General features: G+C 37.4%; 1 protein-coding gene across 5 annotated transcripts in view; it reads right to left on the bottom strand.

The window, feature by feature from the left end:
* Positions 1-8,833: 8,833 nt before the first annotated feature.
* thoc6 (THO complex subunit 6) overlaps positions 8,834-23,867 on the bottom strand; it is a 264,436-nt gene continuing 249,402 nt past the window's right edge. For all 5 annotated transcript variants that reach the window (XM_090391702.1, XM_090391706.1, XM_090391703.1 and 2 more), the window contains exon 13: positions 8,834-8,954. In XM_090391702.1, coding sequence (XP_090247828.1) covers positions 8,871-8,954 — 84 coding nt within the window. In that variant the 3' untranslated portion in view covers positions 8,834-8,870. The remainder of the gene's footprint in view (positions 8,955-23,867) is intronic.

The raw sequence follows: 23,867 nt of genomic DNA on the forward strand, positions 1-23,867 counted from the left end.
GTAATTGGACCACATTTTTTTAATAAGTTATATAAAACACAATGAATTAATAAAAGACCCTACAAGTTTCGTAAGTTGTTTGACTTACATCTTCAGGGGTAACAGGTAACTTAAAGTTTAAAACACAAAGAAAAGAGAAATTATTAGTAATAGTTCATGCTATACAGTTGTAGCTGTCTGGCTAGTCTACAGTTCACATCTGACAGCTGCTCAACTTTTATTCGCTTTAAAACTTTCTTACATGTTGTTCTTTTCAATACGAAATTCAATTTTATCCTGCTCAAGACTAAGTAGTGATCGCTTCCAATTTCAAATCCTCTGAACACTCTGGTGTCCTGCACCAGGGAGAAAACATCACTATCAACAATAACATAGTCAATGAGACTTTTCTTATTCCTTGCCTCTTCTCTCCATGTGAAATTGTGGTGCACATTTTTATGTTGAAACATGGTGTTAGTAATAACCAGTCCATGTCCTGAGGAGAAATCCAACAGGTATTTGCCATTATTATTAGTTTTGCTCTTTTCTCCAAATTTTCCCAAAATATCTTTGTATGTCTGACAATCATTTCCTACTCTGCTATTTAGATCCCTAACAAGGACCAACTTTTCCTTTTTCATTGTGTCAGTAGCTTTCTCTAGAGCCTCAAAAAATTCCTCCACTTCTACCTTAGTAGAACCTTCTGTGGGACCATAGGCACAAATAAGTCTCATTGTCCAATTCCCCATTCTGATATTTGCCCACATCACTCTACTTGAGACTGCCTGCCATTCAAGAAGATTAGCCTCATATTTTGTGTTGAATACTATGGCTACTCCTTGATTGTCATTTCCTGAATATAATATTTTGTATTTATTGCTCAGAAATATCTCACCGGTTTTTGTCTTTTGTTTCAGTCACCCCTATTATGTCGATTTAGTACTTATCTAATTCCTCAGCTAGCTCCATTTCTTTGCCATTCAGGCTTCTTATGTTGATAATACCGATCTTTAACTCTGGTGATGTTGAGTTGGGGTGTGTATTTTCAGATTTGTTCAGTAACTGACTTTTCGCTGTTCGCCCTGGTTCCCTGGCGAAAACAACGTGAGCCTTGTGTAACCGAGCGATGTCCCTGCCGGAATGAAATTTTGTCATGTTGTACCATCATTTTCTATTCAAATACAAACTTATTAATTACTGACCATTTACGAAAAACAAAACTACATTAGAGTCTACCAGTTTCGCTAGCAAACTGTCTGGCTTTTTTAAGGCGTTTACGGAGACATAAAAACTAGTAAATGCAAATTGAAAGGAACATAAAAAATGTTGTAAACTAACTAGTAGCTAAGGTTACACGTTCGCATGACAGAGAGGACTTATTGTTCTTATTCATTATCACGCATGCGTGTTTGTTGTAAACATGTAATGTGATTACTGGCTAGCTGTAGTTCAGATTGATTTAAAGAGAGGATCAGGTTTTTCCACAAACTGTTTAGGATTGCACCCTGATTTCTGTTGAGGTTTCCACTAGTTATTAACACTATTGTCATTTCCTTGAATAAACGATGTCTGTAGTCATCATCCAGATATGCCATGGAGCTGTTTTGCCACTCTATTGTGTGGTTAGACGTACAGAAATAATGTGCTAAGCCGGAGGAGATACTGCTGTTGTGGTTTACATCACCAACATGTTCTTTAAAAAGCCAGACAGTTTGCTGGCAAAACTGGTAGGCTCTAATGTAGTTTTGTTTTTCGTAAATGGTCAGTAATTAATAAATAAGTTTGTATTTGAATTATATAAATGACCAAATATGTTTAGTTTAAACAGTTTAATGAAACAAAGTTCAGTGCATGGAAAGAGAAAAATGCAGAAAGGCCAAACTTTTGAACCACCTAACGTTCCTTAAACGTTGCAGGGAATTCTCAATCATTCCCAAGTTCCTCATAGTCAGAGGTCATATTAACTCTATATCAGCTAAAAAAATTTATCTCCGCACTTCATTGCCGCTTGTAAGAGAAAGGATTCAACACATGAGATACAAACTAAATAAAAGTGATAACTGGTAATTAATTCACGGAATTAACAACGCATATAAAGTAAATTAATTAAAGATAACTTTAATGAATCACTTCTATATTTCGACAATGTCACATTGTCATCTTCAGGAACATAAAGATATGGTATGTGCACTACAGGAACTAACAAAGCAAATGAGGAAGAAATTAAGACACTAATTTTGTTCCTAAAGTCCTAATGGTGCCCTCTTGTGGGCTAATTTGGTAGTCTTGGCCGTTGGGCTGAAGTTCTCATAATGAAAGTCTCCCAAATTTGGGGCAGTTTCATGCACCCAAATTTGTTGAGGTTAGGAACGTTTTTTAGAGCTGCTGAAGATTCTTTGAATAATCTTTCGTATTTAAACTTGCTGCGATGGATTATTTTTGTCTTCTTCCAACGAATTTTATGGTGGGTATCTAAGGCATGGTCTGCCAGCCCAGAGCGGCTGTACTGGTGAAACCGGATGTAGTCATGGTGTTCTGAAATCCTGATATTTGTTGTTCTGCCTGTTTGGCCAAAGTAGGACAATTTGCAGCTGCAAGGGACCTGGTATACACCAGGTAGGTCTAGGGGAAGTGGTTGGTCTTTGGTAGAGCGGATAAGGGATGCCAACTTTTTATATGGTCTGTAACAGGAAGTAAGGTCATATTTCTTGAGGATATTAGTTATTTTTTCAGAGGTGCCCTGGATGTAGGGGATAGTGATAGACTTGGTGTAGTCTTTATTGTTGAGGGGGGGAGGGGGTTTGTGGTTTTCAGGTTTTAGTATTTTTTGGATTTTTTTGGGGTTATAGCCATTGGCTAAGAAAGTGTTGAGGATGTGGTTTAGTTCCATAGTCAGGGCCTTGTCATCTGAGCAGATTAATTTTGCCCTGTTATATAGTGTTTTTATCACCCCATATTGTTGTGAGGGGGGGTGGTGGGATTGCTGGTGAATGTATCTGCCAGTGTGGGTGGGTTTTCTGTAAACAGAGAAAACCAAAGATCCATCAAGCTGGCGGGTGATTAAAGTGTCTAGGAAGGGGAGGGTGTTGTTTTCCTCTTTTTCTAAGGTGAACTGGACTCTGGGATGTTGGTTGTTTAAGTGTGTTAGGAAGGAGTGGAGTGAGTCTGAGCCATGTGGCCAAATAGCAAACACATCATCCACATAACGAAGCCAAATAGTGGGTTTTTGTGGGGCGGAGTTTAAGGCTTTTTCTTCAAATGTCTCCATAAAGAAATTGGCTATGGGTGGGGAAAGTGGTGAACCCATGGCTGTCCCCTCTATCTGTTTGTAGAACTTTCCTTGCCAAACGAAATAGCCTGAGTTCATTGTGAACTGAAATAGGGCTGAGATATCGGGAGGAAACTTGGCTTGGATGAGCTCAAGGGTTTCTTTGAGTGGGACATTAGTGAATAGGGAGGAGACGTCAAAACTGACCATTATGTCAGTGTGTTGGAGTGTGAGGTTTTCTATACTGGCTTTAAAGTGGGCCGAGTTTTTTATGTGTGATGGTGTGTTGCCAGTGTAGTGTGTGCCATTACGTCCCATAGTGGATGGCATTGATTCCCCCACATATAAATTAGCCAAACATTTAGCCAAAACGCTCGCACACTACACTGGCAACACACCATCACACATAAAAAACTCGGCCCACTTTAAAGCCAGTATAGAAAACCTCACACTCCAACACACTGACATAATGGTCAGTTTTGACGTCTCCTCCCTATTCACTAATGTCCCACTCAAAGAAACCCTTGAGCTCATCCAAGCCAAGTTTCCTCCCGATATCTCAGCCCTATTTCAGTTCACAATGAACTCAGGCTATTTCGTTTGGCAAGGAAAGTTCTACAAACAGATAGAGGAGACAGCCATGGGTTCACCACTTTCCCCACCCTTGGCCAATTTCTTTATGGAGACATTTGAAGAAAAAGCCTTAAACTCCGCCCCACAAAAACCCACTATTTGGCTTCGTTATGTGGATGATGTGTTTGCTATTTGGCCACATGGCTCAGACTCACTCCACTCCTTCCTAACACACTTAAACAACCAACATCCCAGAGTCCAGTTCACCTTAGAAAAAGAGGAAAACAACACCCTCCCCTTCCTAGACACTTTAATCACCCGCCAGCTTGATGGATCTTTGGTTTTCTCTGTTTACAGAAAACCCACCCACACTGGCAGATACATTCACCAGCAATCCCACCACCCCCCTCACAACAATATGGGGTGATAAAAACACTATATAACAGGGCAAAATTAATCTGCTCAGATGACAAGGCCCTGACTATGGAACTAAACCACATCCTCAACACTTTCTTAGCCAATGGCTATAACCCCAAAAAAATCCAAAAAATACTAAAACCTGAAAACCACAACCCCCCTCCCCCCCCTCAACAATAAAGACTACACCAAGTCTATCACTATCCCCTACATCCAGGGCACCTCTGAAAAAATAACTAATATCCTCAAGAAATATGACCTTACTTCCTGTTACAGACCATATAAAAAGTTGGCATCCCTTATCCGCTCTACCAAAGACCAACCACTTCCCCTAGACCTACCTGGTGTATACCAGGTCCCTTGCAGCTGCAAATTGTCCTACTTTGGCCAAACAGGCAGAACAACAAATATCAGGATTTCAGAACACCATGACTACATCCGGTTTCACCAGTACAGCCGCTCTGGGCTGGCAGACCATGCCTTAGATACCCACCATAAAATTCGTTGGAAGAAGACAAAAATAATCCATCGCAGCAAGTTTAAATACGAAAGATTATTCAAAGAATCTTCAGCAGCTCTAAAAAACGTTCCTAACCTCAACAAATTTGGGTGCATGAAACTGCCCCAAATTTGGGAGACTTTCATTATGAGAACTTCAGCCCAACGGCCAAGACTACCAAATTAGCCCACAAGAGGGCACCATTAGGACTTTAGGAACAAAATTAGTGTCTTAATTTCTTCCTCATTTGCTTTGTTAGTTCCTGTAGTGCACATACCATATCTTTATGTTCCTGAAGATGACAATGTGACATTGTCGAAATATAGAAGTGATTCATTAAAGTTATCTTTAATTAATTTACTTTATATGCGTTGTTAATTCCATAAATTAATTACCAGTTATGTCTAACCAACGTATAAGTCTTACCACTAGAATAAATAAAAGTGATATTAATTGCCGCAAGTTATTTTTAATGACATTTCTAACAATTTAGAGTATACCATATGGAATCAATTAGATCAAATGATACATCGCTGTTATGAAAAAACTTTCAAACTTTATAAGGACAAACAAATTAGGAAATTCAATGAACTTTACAAGAAAAAATATTGGACACAAAACAACCTCCCGGACGACAAAGTGATTTTTAATTTGTCAAATCATAGTCTCACAAAAAATGAATCTGACATTCTCAAAAAAGGTTTTAACTTTGCGATTACACCCAAACACATTCCTAAAATGGATTTCATGTGTGGAATTGAAAAAAGCCTATATCCACTACTGCTAAACGTAGCCAACACTATTAAAGTTACGATAATCCTAGCCAAAGCCAAACAACCAATTCTCAACACGTCTCCTTATGATAGAAAGGCAATTCTCAACATGTCTCCTTATGATAGAAAGGCAATTCTCAACTTGAAGAAAAACAAAGATATCATTATTACAAAGGCTGATAAGGGAAATTCTACAGTTATCCTTAACTCTAAAGATTATTATGATAAGTTAAACGTATTACTATCAGACATCTCCACCTATAAGATGATAGACAGAGACCCCACAATAAAAAATCAGAATGAAACAAACCAACTAATCAGAAATTGTAACATTTGGCCAGAAGAAGTGAAGAGAACACTAAAATCCTCCAAGACTATATGGGATACCTAAAATACATAAACAGGATATACCTCTCCATCCAGTCGTCGATGGAAGATCATCACCAACCTACTTTTTGGCAAAGCATCTCGCAAACTTATTAAATAATAAAATAAGATCAACAGAATCCTATATCAAGAATAGTCAACATTTTGTAAAAAAAATCCAAGCCATTAAGATTGCACCAACAGACATGCTAGCCAGTCTAGATGTTGTATCCCTTTTCACCAATGTACCAGTAGAAGAGGTAATAAACATCATCCAAGGTCTCTTTCCTCTAGACATCACACAGATGTTTAGACACTGCCTTCAATCTAATTTTCTTCAAGGTTAACGACACCATATACCAACAATTAGAAGGACTAGCAATGGGAAGCCCACTATCACCATCTTGTGCAGACCTTTTCATGGAAAAACTTGAAAAAGAAATTCTCTCCACAATCTCCCCTAGACCATCTACCTGGTGGAGATATGTTGACGATATCTTCATTATATGGCAAGACAGCTTAGAAAACCTAACATCGTTTGTGGATAAAATCAACTCGATACATAACAAGATAAAATTCACTCTGGAAGTGGAAAACAACAACCAACTGCATTTTTTAGACATTTTGATAAAGAAACAATCAAATAGTGTCAAATTATCTATTTACAGAAAGCCCACAGATACTGGAAGATATCTTCATTATACTTCAAACCATCACAAGACACACAAACTGAGCATTATCCACGTGTTGAAATATAGGGCCAGAAAGTTTATATCAGAAGAGGATGATACACAGAGTGAACTCTCACTAATAGCCAACACATTATCACAAAATGGATATCTTCAAAACATCATCAAAAAATATCTATATGGTGACAACCCCAGACAAGAAGAATCACACTCCCAGCACATTTCTACTGTAGTGATCCCTTTCATCAAGTCAATTTCTTATCAAATAGCCAGAATACTAAGAGTCTACAACATCAGAGTGGTCTTCAAACCAACCACCAGCATCAGACAAGTTTTAGGATCCCCAAAAGATAAGGTGCCTTTCTACAAATATCCAGGAGTATATTACATTCCTTGCTCCTGTGGTCTTGCCTACATCGGACAAACTTCACGGAGTTTAGAAATCAGACAAAAAGAACATGTTGGTGATGTAAACCACAACAGAAGTATCTCTTTCAGCTTAGCACATCATTTCTGTAAACATCTAACCACATGATAGAGTGGCAAAACAGCTCCATGCCATATCTGGGTGACGACTACAGACATCGTTTATTCAAGGAAGCGACAATAGTGTTAATAACTGGTGGAAACCTCAACAGAAATCAGGGTGCAATCCTAAACAGTTCGTGGAAAAACCTGATCCTCTCTCTCTAAATCAATCTGAACTACAGCTAGCCAGTAATCACATTACACGTTTACAACAAACACGCATGCATGATAATGAATAAGAACAATAAGTCCTCTCTGTCATGCGAACGTGTAACCTTAGCTACTAGTTGGTTTACAACGTTTTTTATGTTCCTTTCAATTTGCATTTACTAGTTTTTATGTCTCCGTAAACGCCTTGAAAAAGCCAGACAGTTTGCTGGCAAAACTGGTAGGCTCTAATGTAGTTTTGGTTTTCGTAAATGGTCAGTAATTAATAAATAAGTTGGTATTTGAATTATATAAACGACCAAATATGATTAGTTTAAATCATCATTTACTATATTGGTTTAAGCCAATAAGAATACAATTTGGTAGGCTAAATCTCAAATTGCCAGCCCATCCTCGTTCGTTCAGTATCCCGGTAGATACCAAAGCAAGATAATTCTATTATACAATGATGGAGCAAGGACTGATGCAAGTAATATAGAATGTGAGCACATTGCTAAAGCAAAACCTATCTATAAAGCAATGCTGTCCAAAGATACCAATGGAGCCAGGCTATTAGTCTATAAATAGGTTTTGCTTTAGCAGTGTGCTCACATTTTATAACAGAATGAGAGCCCAGATGGATAAGGGAAATGGATGTACTATTACTAGCAGACTTTACTAAGGAATTCGATGGATTCAAACAGGAGTTTGTTGTACAAACTCAAAGGGATTGGGCATGCAAAATAGGCTTTTAACATAGATAAGAAAGTGGCTGACTGATAGGTATCAGAAAGTGATTCATGCAAATGGTTTAATTTCTAGTTGTATTAGCAAATGATACTGAATGCTGTTCAATGTTATTAAGTGTGAGGCTATTCAATTTGGTCTGTGGAAATTGCATGCTGAGTATTATAATTATAGGAATTTTTGCAAGTGGCCAAGTGGCTGAAATTAGAAACCTAAAAGTTTGTAATAGCAGACAGGAGTTAAAGTTTAGGAGACACATCATTAAAGTAGTTATCACATTTGGTTAAGTTACCTGCAATGTTTCAGAGAACACTAACTTCCTTATTCCTTGGAAGTTATTTTTTCATTTTACAAGTTTATCAAGTTTTGATATCTGAGCATGTCTGAACTATTGGTGCTCTGTTGTGATTGATCTGATTTTGTTGAGATGTGAAACAGACAAAAAGATCAAGCAGTAGCTATCAAATATCTGGCTAATGGAACTCTACATATGAGAACAAAGTCTGAAAATGACAAAGATGAGATATGACAGAAATGTGTCAGTTGGTAATAGGGAAAGAACTTGGGATCACTCTGGAAGGTGAATAGAGATGTGGAAAGGAAGTATGCAAGGTTGAGGTGCTACTCATGACATATGGTGAGCAAGTAAGTGGAATAAGCTACCAGTGGGAGCAATGCCTTCAATGAATATGTAAGGAGAGGTAAGATTGGTATTTAGGACATTGCGTGACATACACATCCACCCTTCCTCGATGAATCTCTGGATTCCCTGAGAAGCTTGTATAGTAATAATTCCTTTAAATTAAATGAGTAAAAGCCATGATTTTTTTAAGAAAGCAATCAAGTATCCTTTTTAAAAATATTTAGTTTATTATCAATATATGTTAAGAAAATTCAAGAGAGAAATCCTTATACATGAAATTCGTACAAATGTCAATTTTATAACTTGTCCCTCCTGCACTTAATATCTGCAAAACAAAAAAAAAATAATTAATAAATAACACACACACATATATATATATTCTTACATTTTCTTTTGTTTATGTGCTACACTCAAACAAAAGTGTTAGTTTTAAATAATGCTTTTTTCCCCCATAAATAATACTCATCAAGTCTGTTTACTAAATAATGCATAAATATTTTGTTGCTTTCAATGTAAACAAACCAACTAATTTGATAGAGGTTTTACTGATGCATAAGAATTTACAGCCAATAATGCATCACACACAGAGTTCAAAAAAAAAAAAGTAAAAATAAATGCTACCATATCAAAATTTACTATAAAAGTCTAAATCAAATAAAACATACAAAATAAAATATGCTAAAAAAATTAAATCCTCTATGCCTGTTGGAGGTTTATTTTGCAGTTGGTTAGACTATAATAAATTTAGTATAATCCTTTATCATAGTGTAAGCAAACAAAATTTGCACCTGAAAATATCTTCAGGACTGAGGCAAGGCGGTACATCTATTGGCAACTCGCAGCAAAGGTGGACCAAGCTCTCATCACACCTTGTCTCAGTATCTCCCATAATGCAAAGCACATCTCTGATGTAAACTCTGATGTAAAATCTCTGATGTGCAAAGCACATCTCTGATGTGCTTTGCATTATGGGAGATGCTGAGACAAGGCGTGATGAGAGCTTGGTCCACCTTTGTTGCGAGTTGCCAATAGATGTACCGCCTTGCCTCAATCCTGAAGATATTTTCAGGCGCAAACTTTGTTTACTTACACTTGGATAAAGGAATAAACTAAATTTATTATATTATTATTCTCTATGCCTGTTATTGTCCCAAAGGAATTTGGCAGAGCTTCTTTAAGCTTTAGCTAACCACTGATGCAGGTGGGCAGCCAGTCTCCAGGGTATAAAGGTCTAACAATCAAATAAAATACATAAAATAAAATATACTTAAAAAAGTAAATAAATTCTCTATGCCTTTTATGCCCTAAAGGGATTAGGCAGAGCTGCTTTAGCCTTAGCTAACTATTGATGATACGTGTGCAGCCAGTCTCCATCCTTTAGCCTTCAATGACAGCTTGCTGCTCCAAGAATCAAAAAGTTTTTTTTTTTTTTTTGGGGGGGGGGGAATAATACAAAACTGCTACCAATTCATGGCCATGACTCATATGGCTGTCAGTAATAGTGCAAGTTCTATGGTTGATTTTTTGAGAAGTAGGATTTAAAATACACCCTACACGTCTGTGCCAAAGATTGATTCTTCTTCTTTCACTACGCGTTATTCCCGCTTCCTATGCAGGATCTGAGTGTTACTTAGATGCGACTTCTTGTTAGTACCACTCCCAACCGACCTGTAGCCTAGCCTGCCACTGGGGGGTATTTTTGACTGCATCAGCATATGTTCATGGGGTCAGTTTGCCTGCTTGCGGGATGAAAAATGGCAGGATAAACTGGTGGAAAAAACCCTACTGCCCGCTCCCAAGACGGCAAACTTGGCTATGGCTGAGAAAGAGCCTCAAATTCCTCACGTCTTCAACAGGAATCGAACATGGGACACTCCTTCTCCAGTCATATGGTTGTGAAGTGCAAAGCCACTAGGCTAACTGTGTGGACTGTGCCGAAGATTGATTAACTTTGGAAAATGGCCAAAGAAAGTCCTAGAAAGAGTTCCCTGTCAAACTTATGATGGTCTTTCTTGGATTAACAAACACCATTTCCACAGAATTACACAGGCACCTTAAAATATATATGTTACATATATGGTTATATAACCATATCCAGTATATATTTTAATTATGGTAATAAAACTTGGACATTGCTCCTGTAAAATAAAATCTGTGCGACTCAATAAGGGCATTCATAGCAGTTAAACTGATTACCAATTAAAATCCAGACATTTTACTGAAATATGAATAGTTATAGCATGACTTATGCAGCTCCTAGCTAGAACTTCTTATCTACAGTTGATATAGACTAACCCACCAGAATTACTTGATCTTCTACAGTTTATTTGTTGTATTCTTTCTAGCCTGAATACCTCTTGAAGTTACATATCAGGATATTGATGATTTCTAACATAACATTTGTAATGACTGGTTAACACGTTCGCTGCCACGCTACTTCAGCATAGTCTGTTCCCATACGCCGAGCAATTTCACTTCTTCAAGGTCAGTACGGTAATCTCGTTGCCGGCGGTAAGCGTCATACGAGTATACTCGTAGTTGGCTTGTGCAGAGCATATACCATCTATGAGAATACACAGTTTTGATGCTAGCTCCACAAGCCAAGCATTTTCACTTCTTCAAGGTCAGTACAGTAACCTCATTGCCAGCGGTAAGCGTCATACGAGTATATTCGTAGCTGGCTTGTGTGGCTGGTTTACCAACTACGAGTATACTCGTAGTTGGCAGCAACGTGTTAATATTGGCTGCAGTTATATGCAGTCATTTCCCCTTATTTCAACATGAAGCACAATCCAAACAAAATCTTTACTTGGTAATCTGTAGGACATGAGAGAGAGAGAGAGAGAGAGAGGGAGGGAGATTCAACCAATCAATCTCTCTCTCTCTGAATGATTCTTCATTCAGAGAGAGAGAGAGAGAGAGTCATTGATTCACCATTGAATGAAATACAACACAATACAGTTTTTCTACAAAAGAAAGCCAACATTTTAAATACAAATTTTTTCAAACCAACTTATTAATGTTGGTTTGAAACTCACTTAATCTAAAAAAGCAGTTCACCTAAAGAAATGTGCACTATCTGCTGAAGTGTGACCATCTCAACACCTTACCATACAAGAAATGGATGGGAGTTTTTGTGTAGAGTGAGTTTGATGGTAGAAAAGACTTGTATAAGAGGGTTGGCATGAACTTGAATGGATTTGGCATCAGTAGCCTGATAAAAAAAAAAATATTTATTGGTTTCCGACCTAATGCAAAGTCAGGAAAACTAGATTATCATTGAAGGAATGGTGAGAATGTGTAAGTTCAGCCATGGCAGGCAAACATGAGAATGATATGAATTCAATGAAGGATGGAAATGCATGTATTCAGTTGAGACTTCTTGAGCGTGTCTGTGAATGGAAAAGAGAGACTGTAGAATGAAAGCAGTAATAATAATAATGTCCAATGTAGCAATGAGTTTGAGGCTATCTGGTGTGAAGTCAAGGTCAACAGGATGGAGAATGTGAGGTGCTGCTACAGACCTGATGGTTCTGCTGCTGGGAACAATGAAATGCATCGAAAAATTACCATGATGGATAGTACTAAGTGAGTAATCATTATGGATGACTTAAATTATCCAAACATTGATTGGGTAGAGAAGAAATCTTGTGATAAAAATGAAGGAGAATTTACTGAGTTTTTGAGAATCGACTTTATCAGGCAGCATGTAAAAGAAGAAACTCTAAGTCAAAGCATATTAAATTTGATTATTACATCACAAGGGACTTCAGTTAAGAATGAGACTATTTTGAAGTAACATGGTGACAGTAATCATGCTATGCTGTCCTGGGAAGTAGCTAACTATATGGATGTTCCAGTTAGTTCAGGTTATATGCTGAACTACGTGGGCTGTTCAATAAGTAATAAGACTAATTTTACTGTGGCGAAACCACTCATCACAATATTAATTTCTGTAGAATAAAGAAATGTTGCTGGATGTATTAACAAAAGAGGTTGATAGATGGCATATACGGGCTGATGTGCCAGAGTGCTCATCGGCGCACCTACGAGGTGCAACCAGTCTTCGAAATGGAAGCGTCCTTGGAACAGCGTTATGTGATTAAATTTTGTGTGCATTTGCAAAAATCGGCATTGGACACTTTTAACATAATACGCGAAGCTTTCCATGATGAAGCAATGTCGAGGGCAAGTGTTTTTCGCTGGCATAAAACTTTTAAGGAAGGAAGGCAAAATGTGGAAGATCTTGAACGTGAGGGAAGACCTTCAACGTCCATCACAGAGACAATGATCAACATGCAACGATTATCATCAAGCACGTCAAAAGGAAGCGTCCATTGCTGAAGAATGGCTTCTTATTGCACCACGATAATGCAAGGCCACATATTGCTGGTTGTGTAGTGGACGTTTTGCAGAAGAACAACACAGATATCCTACCACACCCTCCATACAGTCCTGATCTCTTACCGTGCGATTCCTGGCTGTTTCCTCAGCTCAAGAAACCACTAAGAGGCTGCCATTTCGAAAGCAACAAAGCATGTGTAAAAGCTGCGGAGGCGGTTTTGAAAGAACTCTCAAAAAACGGACTCTCACATGTGTTTAAGAAGTGGACGCAACGTTGGGACAAATGCATCGCGTCTCACAGTAGTTACTTCTTTTCTAAATAACTTAGGGAATTAAAACAACGTAGATCCGAATATAAATTAAATAATACTTTAATAGATATTTCCGATATTTCGGCAATGTCTCATTGCCATTTTCTAAGGAACTTAACAAAAGGCAGGAGCACAAACAAACAATATAGTAACTGGAAATGAAGATATGAAGCTATCTTTCTCCTAGAAGTCCTGATGGTGCCCTCTGGCGGGCTAAGTAAGCATTCTTGGTCGTTGGGCTGAAGGTCTGCTGATGTATGCCTCCCAAATTTGGGGCAGTCGCATACAACCAAATTTGTTGAGGTTTGGAGAGTTTCTTAGGGCAGAGGCTGATTCCATAAATAATCTTTCGAATTTATATTTGCTCTGGTGTATTATTTTTGCTTTCTTCCACCGTATTCTGTGGCGAGTATCCAGAGCATGGTCTGCAAGACCAGAATGGCTATATTTGTAAAACCGGATGTAGTCCTTGTGTTCAGAAATTCTGATATTCGCTGTCCTGCCTGTTTGGCCAAAGTACGACAGTTTACAACTGCAAGGGACCTGGTATACACCAGGTAGGTCTAGGGGAAGTGGTTGGTCTTTGGTAGAGCGGATGAGGGATGCCAATTTTCTGTAAGGCCTGTAACAGGAGGTGAGGTCATGTTTTTTTAGAATTTTGGTAATTTTTTCTGAGGTGCCTCGGATGTAGGGAATGATGATGGATTTAGAGTAATCTTTTTTGTGGAGGGGGGGGAGGAGGGGGGCTGTGGTTTGTAGGTTTTAATATTTTTTGGATTTTTTTTGGGGGGGGTAGCCATTGGCTGAGAAAGTGTTTAGGATGTGATTTAGTTCAGTGTTAAGGGCTATGTTACTTCGAAAAAGACCATGTAAATGATGACGATTAAAGGTAATCTGTTTTCTGTATAACTATAGTCTTATTTCTTATTGAACAGCCTACGTACAAAGCTGGAAATTATGACAAACTCAAGAGAATACTATTGTTAGATCCTGAATGGAGAAATTTTGCAAGGAAATTGTTCATTCAGGATTTAACATGCAAAATCTAACTACTTAAGGAAATATCTGCACACCAGCAGAAAATAAAGAAAACTTGTTTAATGTAAGTGAGAACATGTATTCCTTATATGTGATGTATAGAAATTTATTGCTGTCTAACGGAAAGTCAAATTAGAGAATTTATGTCAAAAAAGTAGAATTTATATAAGAGAAATGTTGGCTTATTATTTGTCTCATTAAGCTATCTAGTATACTGTAAATCACCAGACAGATAATAAGTAGCAGTCCAAAGGTCGCATGTGAATCGTACAAGTCGAGCATAGCGCCGGAGGCAATGGCTTACGTGGAAGGTGAAAGTAGCAAGTTTTCCATGAAAACAGAAACCTGAGAGCAAAGGGAGAGTAAGGGATCAACTTAAGGGCATAAACAATAAGGGCTGTGTGGAAAAGACCCAGCAAAATAGGGGGCGCACGAGAGGAGAATATAAGGTGATGCGCACCATATTGAGCTCTCTTCTCTCTTTTTCCTCGTTCCTGCTTGGTGAGTTTTGATGGGGTAGTTCGTGAGAGTAAGGAGCGTATCTAGTAGGGATCAAGCGGGCCTTTTCCTGGAGATGCCTAAGAGATTCCATGTCGAGCCGTTCGTGAATTATAGGCCTTTGCAGAATTGTGCCATCGCTGAATGTCCCCTTAGACACGGCAGTAATTCAAGGACGACGTAGCCACAACACCAGGCGCAGAGACAGCCTAATCGGAAGGTAACCAGAATCAACACGTGGTAGCGACTAGACACCTAGAAAGTACTCGGTAACGTAGAGAACTTTATTATATGTTTCGGAAGTATTAGAAGAAAGAAAATTGTGTGTAATTATAAGATGTGGACAATTTATTAGAGAACTTTAGTGAGAACACTTGTTTGGAATAGCTAGTTTCTGTTGAACAAAAGAATTGTTCGGAAGCTATTCTCATATTTGAGTATGACAGAGTTTGATAAGGAAATTAAGATTGCAGATAGCCTTTCATTGAATAACACAAGAATGTATAATATGTAATTAATGAGTGGCATGTGGAAAGGGATCATAAGTTTATGTGGTATTGTGTTTGCTTTCTACCTTATCTAGTTTGATTAATAATTTGGAAACTAACTAAGTGTGTTTGACTAACTTAGAATGTATTAACTTCCTTAGCATGAACTTTATTTAGTATGAAATTGAGATTTTTGAATATATGATTCATCTTAGTTGTACATGTCTTAAAATTCCAATAAACATGTTTTATTACTTATGCCTGATTACGAGATCAAATTACCACTTATAAAATAGAATCTTAGCAGGTAGAATTTAGTAACGACTGCCAGTACCAGAAATTTATGAGACCGTAACGAAGTGCATAATGATGTACATATGCCTTAAGATCTAGGATTGTTTCCATGAGCAAGAATCTCTTCTGCTATATTATACTGGCTGGCGCAGCATAATATAAATTTTGCCAGTATCTGAAAAGGAAATAATCCTAGATAGAAATTTCTTACGCTAGACAATAGAATAGATATTAGCGATTACAGAGACAGTACAGATAGAAATTTTGCCAGAAAGTAACGACACTATCTTTGGCCCCACTGGTATTAGTTACTGAAAGATATAGCAATACATGGGAAGTGTTGAAAAGATGATTGTATGATGCAGTATCTGAATGTTTCCCTAGAGCTCAATGAACAAATAAGATGGAGTGAAATGATTAAGTAACCTTATTAAGCAAGAGATCCAAAAGAAGTGATTGATGTGGAAGGAATATTGTGAGAACAAGGGTGAGAGCAGTTATGAAATATAAAAAGCACAGGCCAGAAAAGTTATGTCTGTTGTACAGAAAGCTAACCTTGTAGTATAATCAAAAATTGGCTCTTCAGGCTAAAGGCAACTGAAAAGAATTTTATCATTATGTTCAGTTAAAAGAAAGAATGAATGTGGAAGAAAAACTAATGAATATAGACGAACCCTTGTCAGAAGCAGATGACATTGTTGTATACAGGGATCTGTCAAGTAGGTATATATATATTGTGCCATGTTGTAGAAATTGATATATGAGAATAAGGTTCAAGAACCAATGCATAACCTGGATATGAATCAGCAACTAGGTTAGATGGGCTATCAGAAAATAAGCTAAAGGTGCGTTCAGCCAAATTGGCTTGGTGCTTGATATGTTTATATAACTTGAGTCTCAACTCAGGTCACTGTCTCAACAGAGATCTCACTGAAATGGAAAGAATGTATGATAGTTCCATTATACAAGGGTAATGCAAAAATTGATAAACTGTTGACCTTTAAAATATTGCCAGAATGGTGGGAAGATATTTGAGAAGTTCCATTCAGAGAAGGGTTGACATACAAGCTACACTTTGCAAAAAGTAGCATGGGTTTGCTATAGGGAAGTCATATTTTGATAATTTTATAATGCTTTGGCCGAGTTGTATACAGGGAATGGATACATTATTATTCTGCTTGACTAATGCATTTGATAGGATACCACATGAAAGGTCGTTGTATAGACTGGAGAATATAGGATTGGAATATAAACTACTGACTTGGATAAGTGAATGGCTTGATGGATGAGTATCAGAAAGTGGCATATGGGAGGTATGACTACAAGATTTAAAGTGCCAGTGGTGTACTCCAGGGATCAGTCCTTGGACTATTGTTGTTCACTCTACTGTCCAATAATAGATGCGAGACCCTTTGATACTTCTGCGCATAGCAGAAGAAGACGAATCCATTCCGATAATAGGGTAATCAATGCATTTCGTCGATGAGTGTTTATTATTGTACGTCACAAAATTAGCTTTTCTTCTATGAAAATTCTAGTCCTGAAGTGGTAACTATTCTGCTTGTACAGCGGTTGGAAAATTTTACGTATAAAGAACATGATTTTGCGTGTTGGTGACAAATTCCTACATCGCCTTATTCCTTTCTCCCCTTCAACATGAATTGACTCTTCTTGGCAATCTGCCAGCCAGGGATCTGGCATTTGTGGTTGGACAGTATACATTAATGATATTGGGAAGGACCGACAGGAGGTGTTCAACTGTTTGCTGATAATGCAAAGGTAGGTAGGGAAATCAGGGATGCCACTATATATACAGCATTTACAGAATGATTTGAATAATCAGAACGGTGAGCAAATGATAATGACTATCAATTCAATGATAGCCATTATCATTTGCTCAGTTATGTACTTTGGCATGTGAGATTCTACAGCATAATATACTGATGAAATTATGCTTCAAAACATTGAAACAAACACTGAAATGTAAAGAAGTAATTTTGCCTCTTTACAAGGGTAGCCTTGATACAACTGCACCTGGACTGTGTGCAGATTTAATCACCTTGATTCAGAGGAAATAAAGAAGCTGTGGAAAGTGTGCAAAGAAGAGTAACAAAGATGATACCAGGATTATGGAATGTAATTACAAGGATGGATTGAGAGTATGTGGACTGCAGACAGTGATAAACAGGAAGGAGAGGGGTGGGTGACATAACAAAGGTATGCAAACGTCTGAAAGGGTGTTACTGGTTAAGAAAGGAGTGAGAGATAGATTTTTTCTCTCACAGAGCAGCAAGTGAGTGGAACAGTTTGCCTGTGAAAGTAGTGAGTGCATCCAGCTTTAAAGAGAAGGTACAACAGCTGGTGTGGGTGATCTAAGACCTCCCTTAATGAGTCCTTGATTCCCTGGAAATCTCAGATAATAAAAATTAGTAGGCTGTCAATACAATGAAAGTTTGTGTTTTATGGTATGCAAGATTTCCGTTAGTGATTCAAGTGCAACAAGAGATGAATCTATCAGGCCAATCCACTTGATGATGTATAATCAAGTGGTATAATCAATTTAAAGAAAGGGGAAATCTTTAGAAATGTAATCCACAGTACTCAGAGAACTTCTCAAGAAACATTCGAAGGTGTTCACAAGCCATTTTTATGAGGTTTACAGAAATCAACTACTATGTCTTGTTGAGAGGCACTTAGGATGAATACTGAAATTTTTCTAACCTTAGAACAGCAGGAAGGGATGAACAAGAACCCTTCCCTGGAAGTTGAGCAAGAGAATAGGAGATAGGAGAAGAGGTGTTTTGAATAGAAAGTAATGGGTTCATAAAATTTAAATTAAGCAAGTCAAGAAGTTATATTCTTGTTTAATCCCTTATCCAAGTGTAAGCAAACAAAGTTTGAGGTTGAAGTATCTTTACGCCTAGGCTACTTATATGTAGAAGATAACGACTTCACATTGTTTGCCTTAGTATCTCATAATTCAAAGCCCCCCCCCACTTTCAGACATGTATAATGCTATGCATTATTATGGGAAGGGACACTATCCAGACTGATTCCTCCCTTTATAAAGGTGAAAATGTAAAGGGATTTTCATCATAGGTTTATATAAGGGTGCAAGCCTGACAGCAAATGATACATCAGAGATATTATCTCCCAGTACATGGGAGATACTAAGGCAAGTGATGAGAACTTATACCACCTTTACCACGAGTTGCCCCAGTCCTGAAAATACTTCAGGCGCAAACTTTGTTTGCTTACACTTGGATAAAGGATTAAACCAAATATATAATTTAGCATAGCCATGTGAAAAAACTTCCAAACTTATCTCTAATCCAGAGAATTTTAATAATGTGTGACACCTTTTGGCAACTAGTATAGGTAAATACAAGCTCTCCATTACTTCCACCTTAGTATCACCACCTCTGGGTCTGGCTCCCACTGATGAGACCTCAATAAAGGTCGAAACTGGTCTGGGTAGTGGCCCTTCCCTAATGCATAGCATTATACATGTCCGCAAGGAGATGTGCTTTGCATTATGGGAGATACTAAGGCAAGTGATGAGAACTTATACCACCTTTACCACGAGTTGCCCCAGTCTTGAAAATACTTCAGGGGCAAACTTTGTTTGCTTACACTTGGATAAAGGATTAAACCAAATATATAACTGATAGCAATAGCCAAGTGAAAAAACTTCCATCAAATTTCTCTATCTAATACTGACTACAAGATATTTTTCTACATTATCAATAACAGGATCAAAGTGAGAATGAGATACATAATTAAAAGCCTACACAGATGTATGGGGTGTGCAGTAGAATTATTAAGCAGTGTATGCAGTAGAATTTAATCTATTTCTGCTACATGATCTAATCCGCTTCGTTAACATGAAAAAGCAGTCGATGGCAGTGCTATCAGTAGACCTTACTCAAGAATTTGATAATGTCCGGCATCCCTTTCTGTTCCACATCCTCCAGCAAATTGGTGTAGGTAAAAAGCTGCTATTCATTATCAAACGAGCCTATGCCAATTCAACTACCCGTCTCCTAGTTAAAAGGTTCCTGTTCAGACCTGGTGAAAATTCGAAAAGGAGTCTAGCAAGGTTGCCCTCTTAGTCCACTGCTCTTTGCATTGGTTCTTGAACCTTTCTTACAGAAAGTCGACAATACACATGCTGTGCGAGGAATAACAGTTCCTTCAACTGTTATTAAAGGAAAATAAGGTATTAGCATATGCCGATGATGTAGTGGGAACTTTGAAGGATAATGATTCCATATATATACATATATATATATTTTTTTTGGTATTTTGGAAAAATTAAGCAACAGCAGTGGATTAACTATTAATGAAGAGAAGACAAAATTAAAAGTTTTTGGAAAGTGGGATCTTAATGAATTAAAATACCATTTATGGAAGGTTAGAAAGAAACACGGATTTGAAAACCGGCAATATCGACATCCAAATGCTTTATAATATTGTATTGTAGAAATTTTATTGTTCAGTCACAGATGATTTTTATATTTAGAAAGAAGCATTCTAGGATATGAAATTTATGACTAGATGGTGTAGACCATCCACATTATGCAATATTCACCAGGGGGGGGGGGATAAAATATTGTCTATTCTTACTATGAAAGGTTTTTTAAACAGTACCATCCTCTTAATTCAATGTGGTCTTATAGTCAATTGCAGGGATGGCTAGAAAGCTATCCCAGGCAGTTAACCCAGATGGGAATAACCACCTGGGTATCAGTCATTTTTGCGCTTTAGTTTCCATTGGTCTTTTGGTTGTTCATCTATATGAGATTGGTGAAAAAGGAAAACTGATAGCTTTTGGCTATATCATGATATAAAAGAGCTGAGGCCTTTTCTCTATCTCTCATGCTATCTGTCTTTTCTTTCTCCTAATACTATCAGGCTCTCTTGCACCCCTATACTAACTACTCTAAGCCTATGATGAGCAACTCTACTTTTTTAACCTCAATAAAGGTCAAAACCGGTCTGGGTAGTGACCCCTTCCCATAATGTATAGCTTTGCATTATGGGATACTAAGGCAAGTGATGTGAAGTCATTAACCTCAGTGGTTAAATTCAGCCAGGGTCCTCTGGGACCTGGCCCTGGAACATTTTTCAGTTTTGACTTTTCTCCCTTTACCATAATTATGCCTACCTTATTGTGCTATTATTCAACAGTTGTTTGCAGTTTTGAATGTGTATATAAAGTCAATATCAACAGTCACCTGATGAACACGTGATGAAAGGGACGGGGAGGTTTGGAACTTCCTGTAATGCGTTATCTTCTAGCGATTGACAAGCAAACATTATTGCAGCGTAGTGTAGTGGAATCTTGACAGACTCGTAACGATATTTTGTCTTTTCTGATTGGCAACACTGTCAGCAACATTCACTTAGCATCAGAGTGGATAAACGGATTAATACGTATTAAAGGGGAGGGTCTAAACAATGACAACAAAAGCAATTCAGAAAGAAAATTTACGAACATAGAGATACCAAATCTCACAAAAGTGCAGAAGCAATTATTAGAAGTAAAAGTGAGAATTCATTGTGGCACATTGTAGAAAAACAGAACTCTTTAGCTCATGAAATCACATGCAATGTGTTTTGCACTGCGTATCATATTGAGAGCATAATCATCCTTTTGTAGATCACCCAAAATTAATTGCTCTTCAGATTCTTAATGGGCTAGATGTGGGGCATGCTTTACATAGTAATATGACATGCACTAATATAAGGAATCATATTGCAAAACAAATGAAACACAAAATAGTGGACGGCATTATAAACCATAGCACCAAAATTTCCACTGTTCTGATAGTGTACATGCAGGGTGCAATAAATGGTGGTGATGTTACAACACTATTCTTTGATTTAATTCACTTAGAAAGTGCCAAAGCAATGGACATTAAGAACTCACTTACGAGGTGTCTTGAAAAGCACGATCTGAAAAAAGAAATCCTGTAGGAAATTCTAATTGGATTATGTACGGATGGGTGGGGCCTTAGTTATGCTAGGGAAGTGAGCAGGTTTGACAACATTGATGAAAGAAGATTTTTCAACAATTTTAACATGGCACTGTATAAATCATCACTTAGAACTTGCTCTGCACTATTCAATGAAAGATATTATGACAACAAATCATTTTGTAGTGTTTTTTGATAAGGTATATTTAACTTTTAGTATGTCTCCAAAGAACTTACATGAACTAAAGAAATGTGCAGAACAGTTGTCCTGCAGTCTCAAAGTGGGAAAGATGTTGTTAACTCGTTGGATTGCATCAAGTTTTCACGCTGTGAATTCAATTTGGAATAACTATGCATCACTGCACAGTTTCTTTACATATGCAGCTCATGATAGAAATTGAGACAGTAAAGAAAGAGAAACATTTCAAGAGCTAGCTGTTAAGCTTGAAGAAACATACTTCATAAATAATTTAGGAATAATGATGGATGCGTTATCTGAGCTTTCTAGCCTTTCAGAATCTTTGCAAAAACAAACTGTGACGTTACCTAGAGCAAACCAACTCCTGCACAGAACAAGAGAAGTATTTAAAGATCACAAAGAGAGAGTAGGTATTTACTTGAGAGAAGTTCAGATAGCTATAGAAGCAAATCAATTCAAAAGAGTTCCCTTAAAAGTGGTAGGAACACTTTTAAGGGAACTCCTGTGGGAAGTGGTAGGAACAACACAATGGAAATAAATAAAGGACAATTTCATGAGAGTATAATCACAAATTTGACAAATCGGTGCCTGACAGATAAGGACACAAAGTACTCAGAAATAATGAAAGTAGTTTTACCTGAGTATTCACCACTATGGTGAAGAATTGAAAGATGTGCAATTTGCTTTCTCAGTGTTATTGTGAGGTCATTCAGTATTATAGGGATTTTAAGGACAGTGGAAGTAAGCACGTATCAGATGCCATGAAGAAACTTTTGAAGTGTGTTGAAACAATACCAGTGAGCAATGCAGAATGTGAGTGGGGGTTCAGCATTATGAACAATATTGTGACGCCAACAAGAAATGCACTCATGGTTGAAAATTTCTCATCTTTGCTGACAGTAAATTGTTGTGGTCCACCAATTTTGCAGTGGGATCCTCTTCCATATGAAAAGTGCTGGATGTCCCAAGGAAGAAATAGTGCCCTTACTTATCGCAAAAAGAGACTTGATGAAGAAACAGACAAATCCAAGGAAGCCTTGTGGAAACTATTGTAGACCTCCTGCAACTGTTAACACATTCGCTGCCACGCTACTTCGACATAGTCTGTTCCCGTACGCCAAGCAATTTCACTTCTTCAAGGTCAGTACGGTAATCTCGTTGCCGGCGGTAAGCGTCATACGAGTATACTCACTCGTAGTTGGCTTGTGCAGAGCACATACTATCTATCAGTATACACAGTTTTGTTGCTAGCTCCACAAGCCAAGCATTTCACTTCTTCAAGGTCAGTACGGTAATCTCGTTGCCGGCGGTAAACATCATACGAGTATACTCGTAGCTGGCTTGTGTAGCTAATATATGAACTACGAGTATATTTGTTAGTTGGCAGCGAATGTGTTAACTAAGAGTAACCCTGATATTTTTGTGCACTTTCCTGTACATTTCACTAGTTATATTTCAAATTTAATTTACTGATATGAATAAACACACGTTTGTCTAACTTTATCTTTAAAAAGTACAGTATTATTTTACATTTTACATTCATTCAAATTTTACACTCATTTTCATTCAAATATCAATATTAATAAGACAATAATTGTTCAATGTTTCTACAGTGTCTAAAAATTAGAAATTTACTAAGGAATTTGAGTCATTTATTTCATCATTATTGTATTTCTAGTCTTTTTCTTTTCTGCATTTATGTAACAAGCTGAATTGGCCTACTGTTTTTTCATCGCTCATATAACCTAATGTTACCTTAAATTTAATTATCTTTTAGTATGTTAGAAATATTATTATATTAATTTGTAATTTTGTATTTGTATCTGTATTATCTATATTTGTATTTGATGTTTCTGGTGGTGTGGAAGAGAAGGCCTGATGTCTTATTTACTCTGGCTCCACCAGAATAAATAAATAAATAAAATTTTAAAAAATGTTGCGACAATCTAGCCATAGCCTCAACATTTGTGATCCTTACTTTAAGGGCCCTGGAGCTTATTCGTTTAGAATTTAACCACTGATTAACCTCTAAAAGTTGACCAGTTGTGAAGTTAATTCATGTGCAAACTTTGTTTGCTTACCACTTGG

The sequence above is a fragment of the Typopeltis vanoorti genome, chromosome 4 (assembly GCF_054136105.1).
Source record: "Typopeltis vanoorti isolate ZY-2024b chromosome 4, IOZ_Tvanoo_1.0, whole genome shotgun sequence".
Taxonomy (NCBI): domain Eukaryota; kingdom Metazoa; phylum Arthropoda; class Arachnida; order Uropygi; family Thelyphonidae; genus Typopeltis; species Typopeltis vanoorti.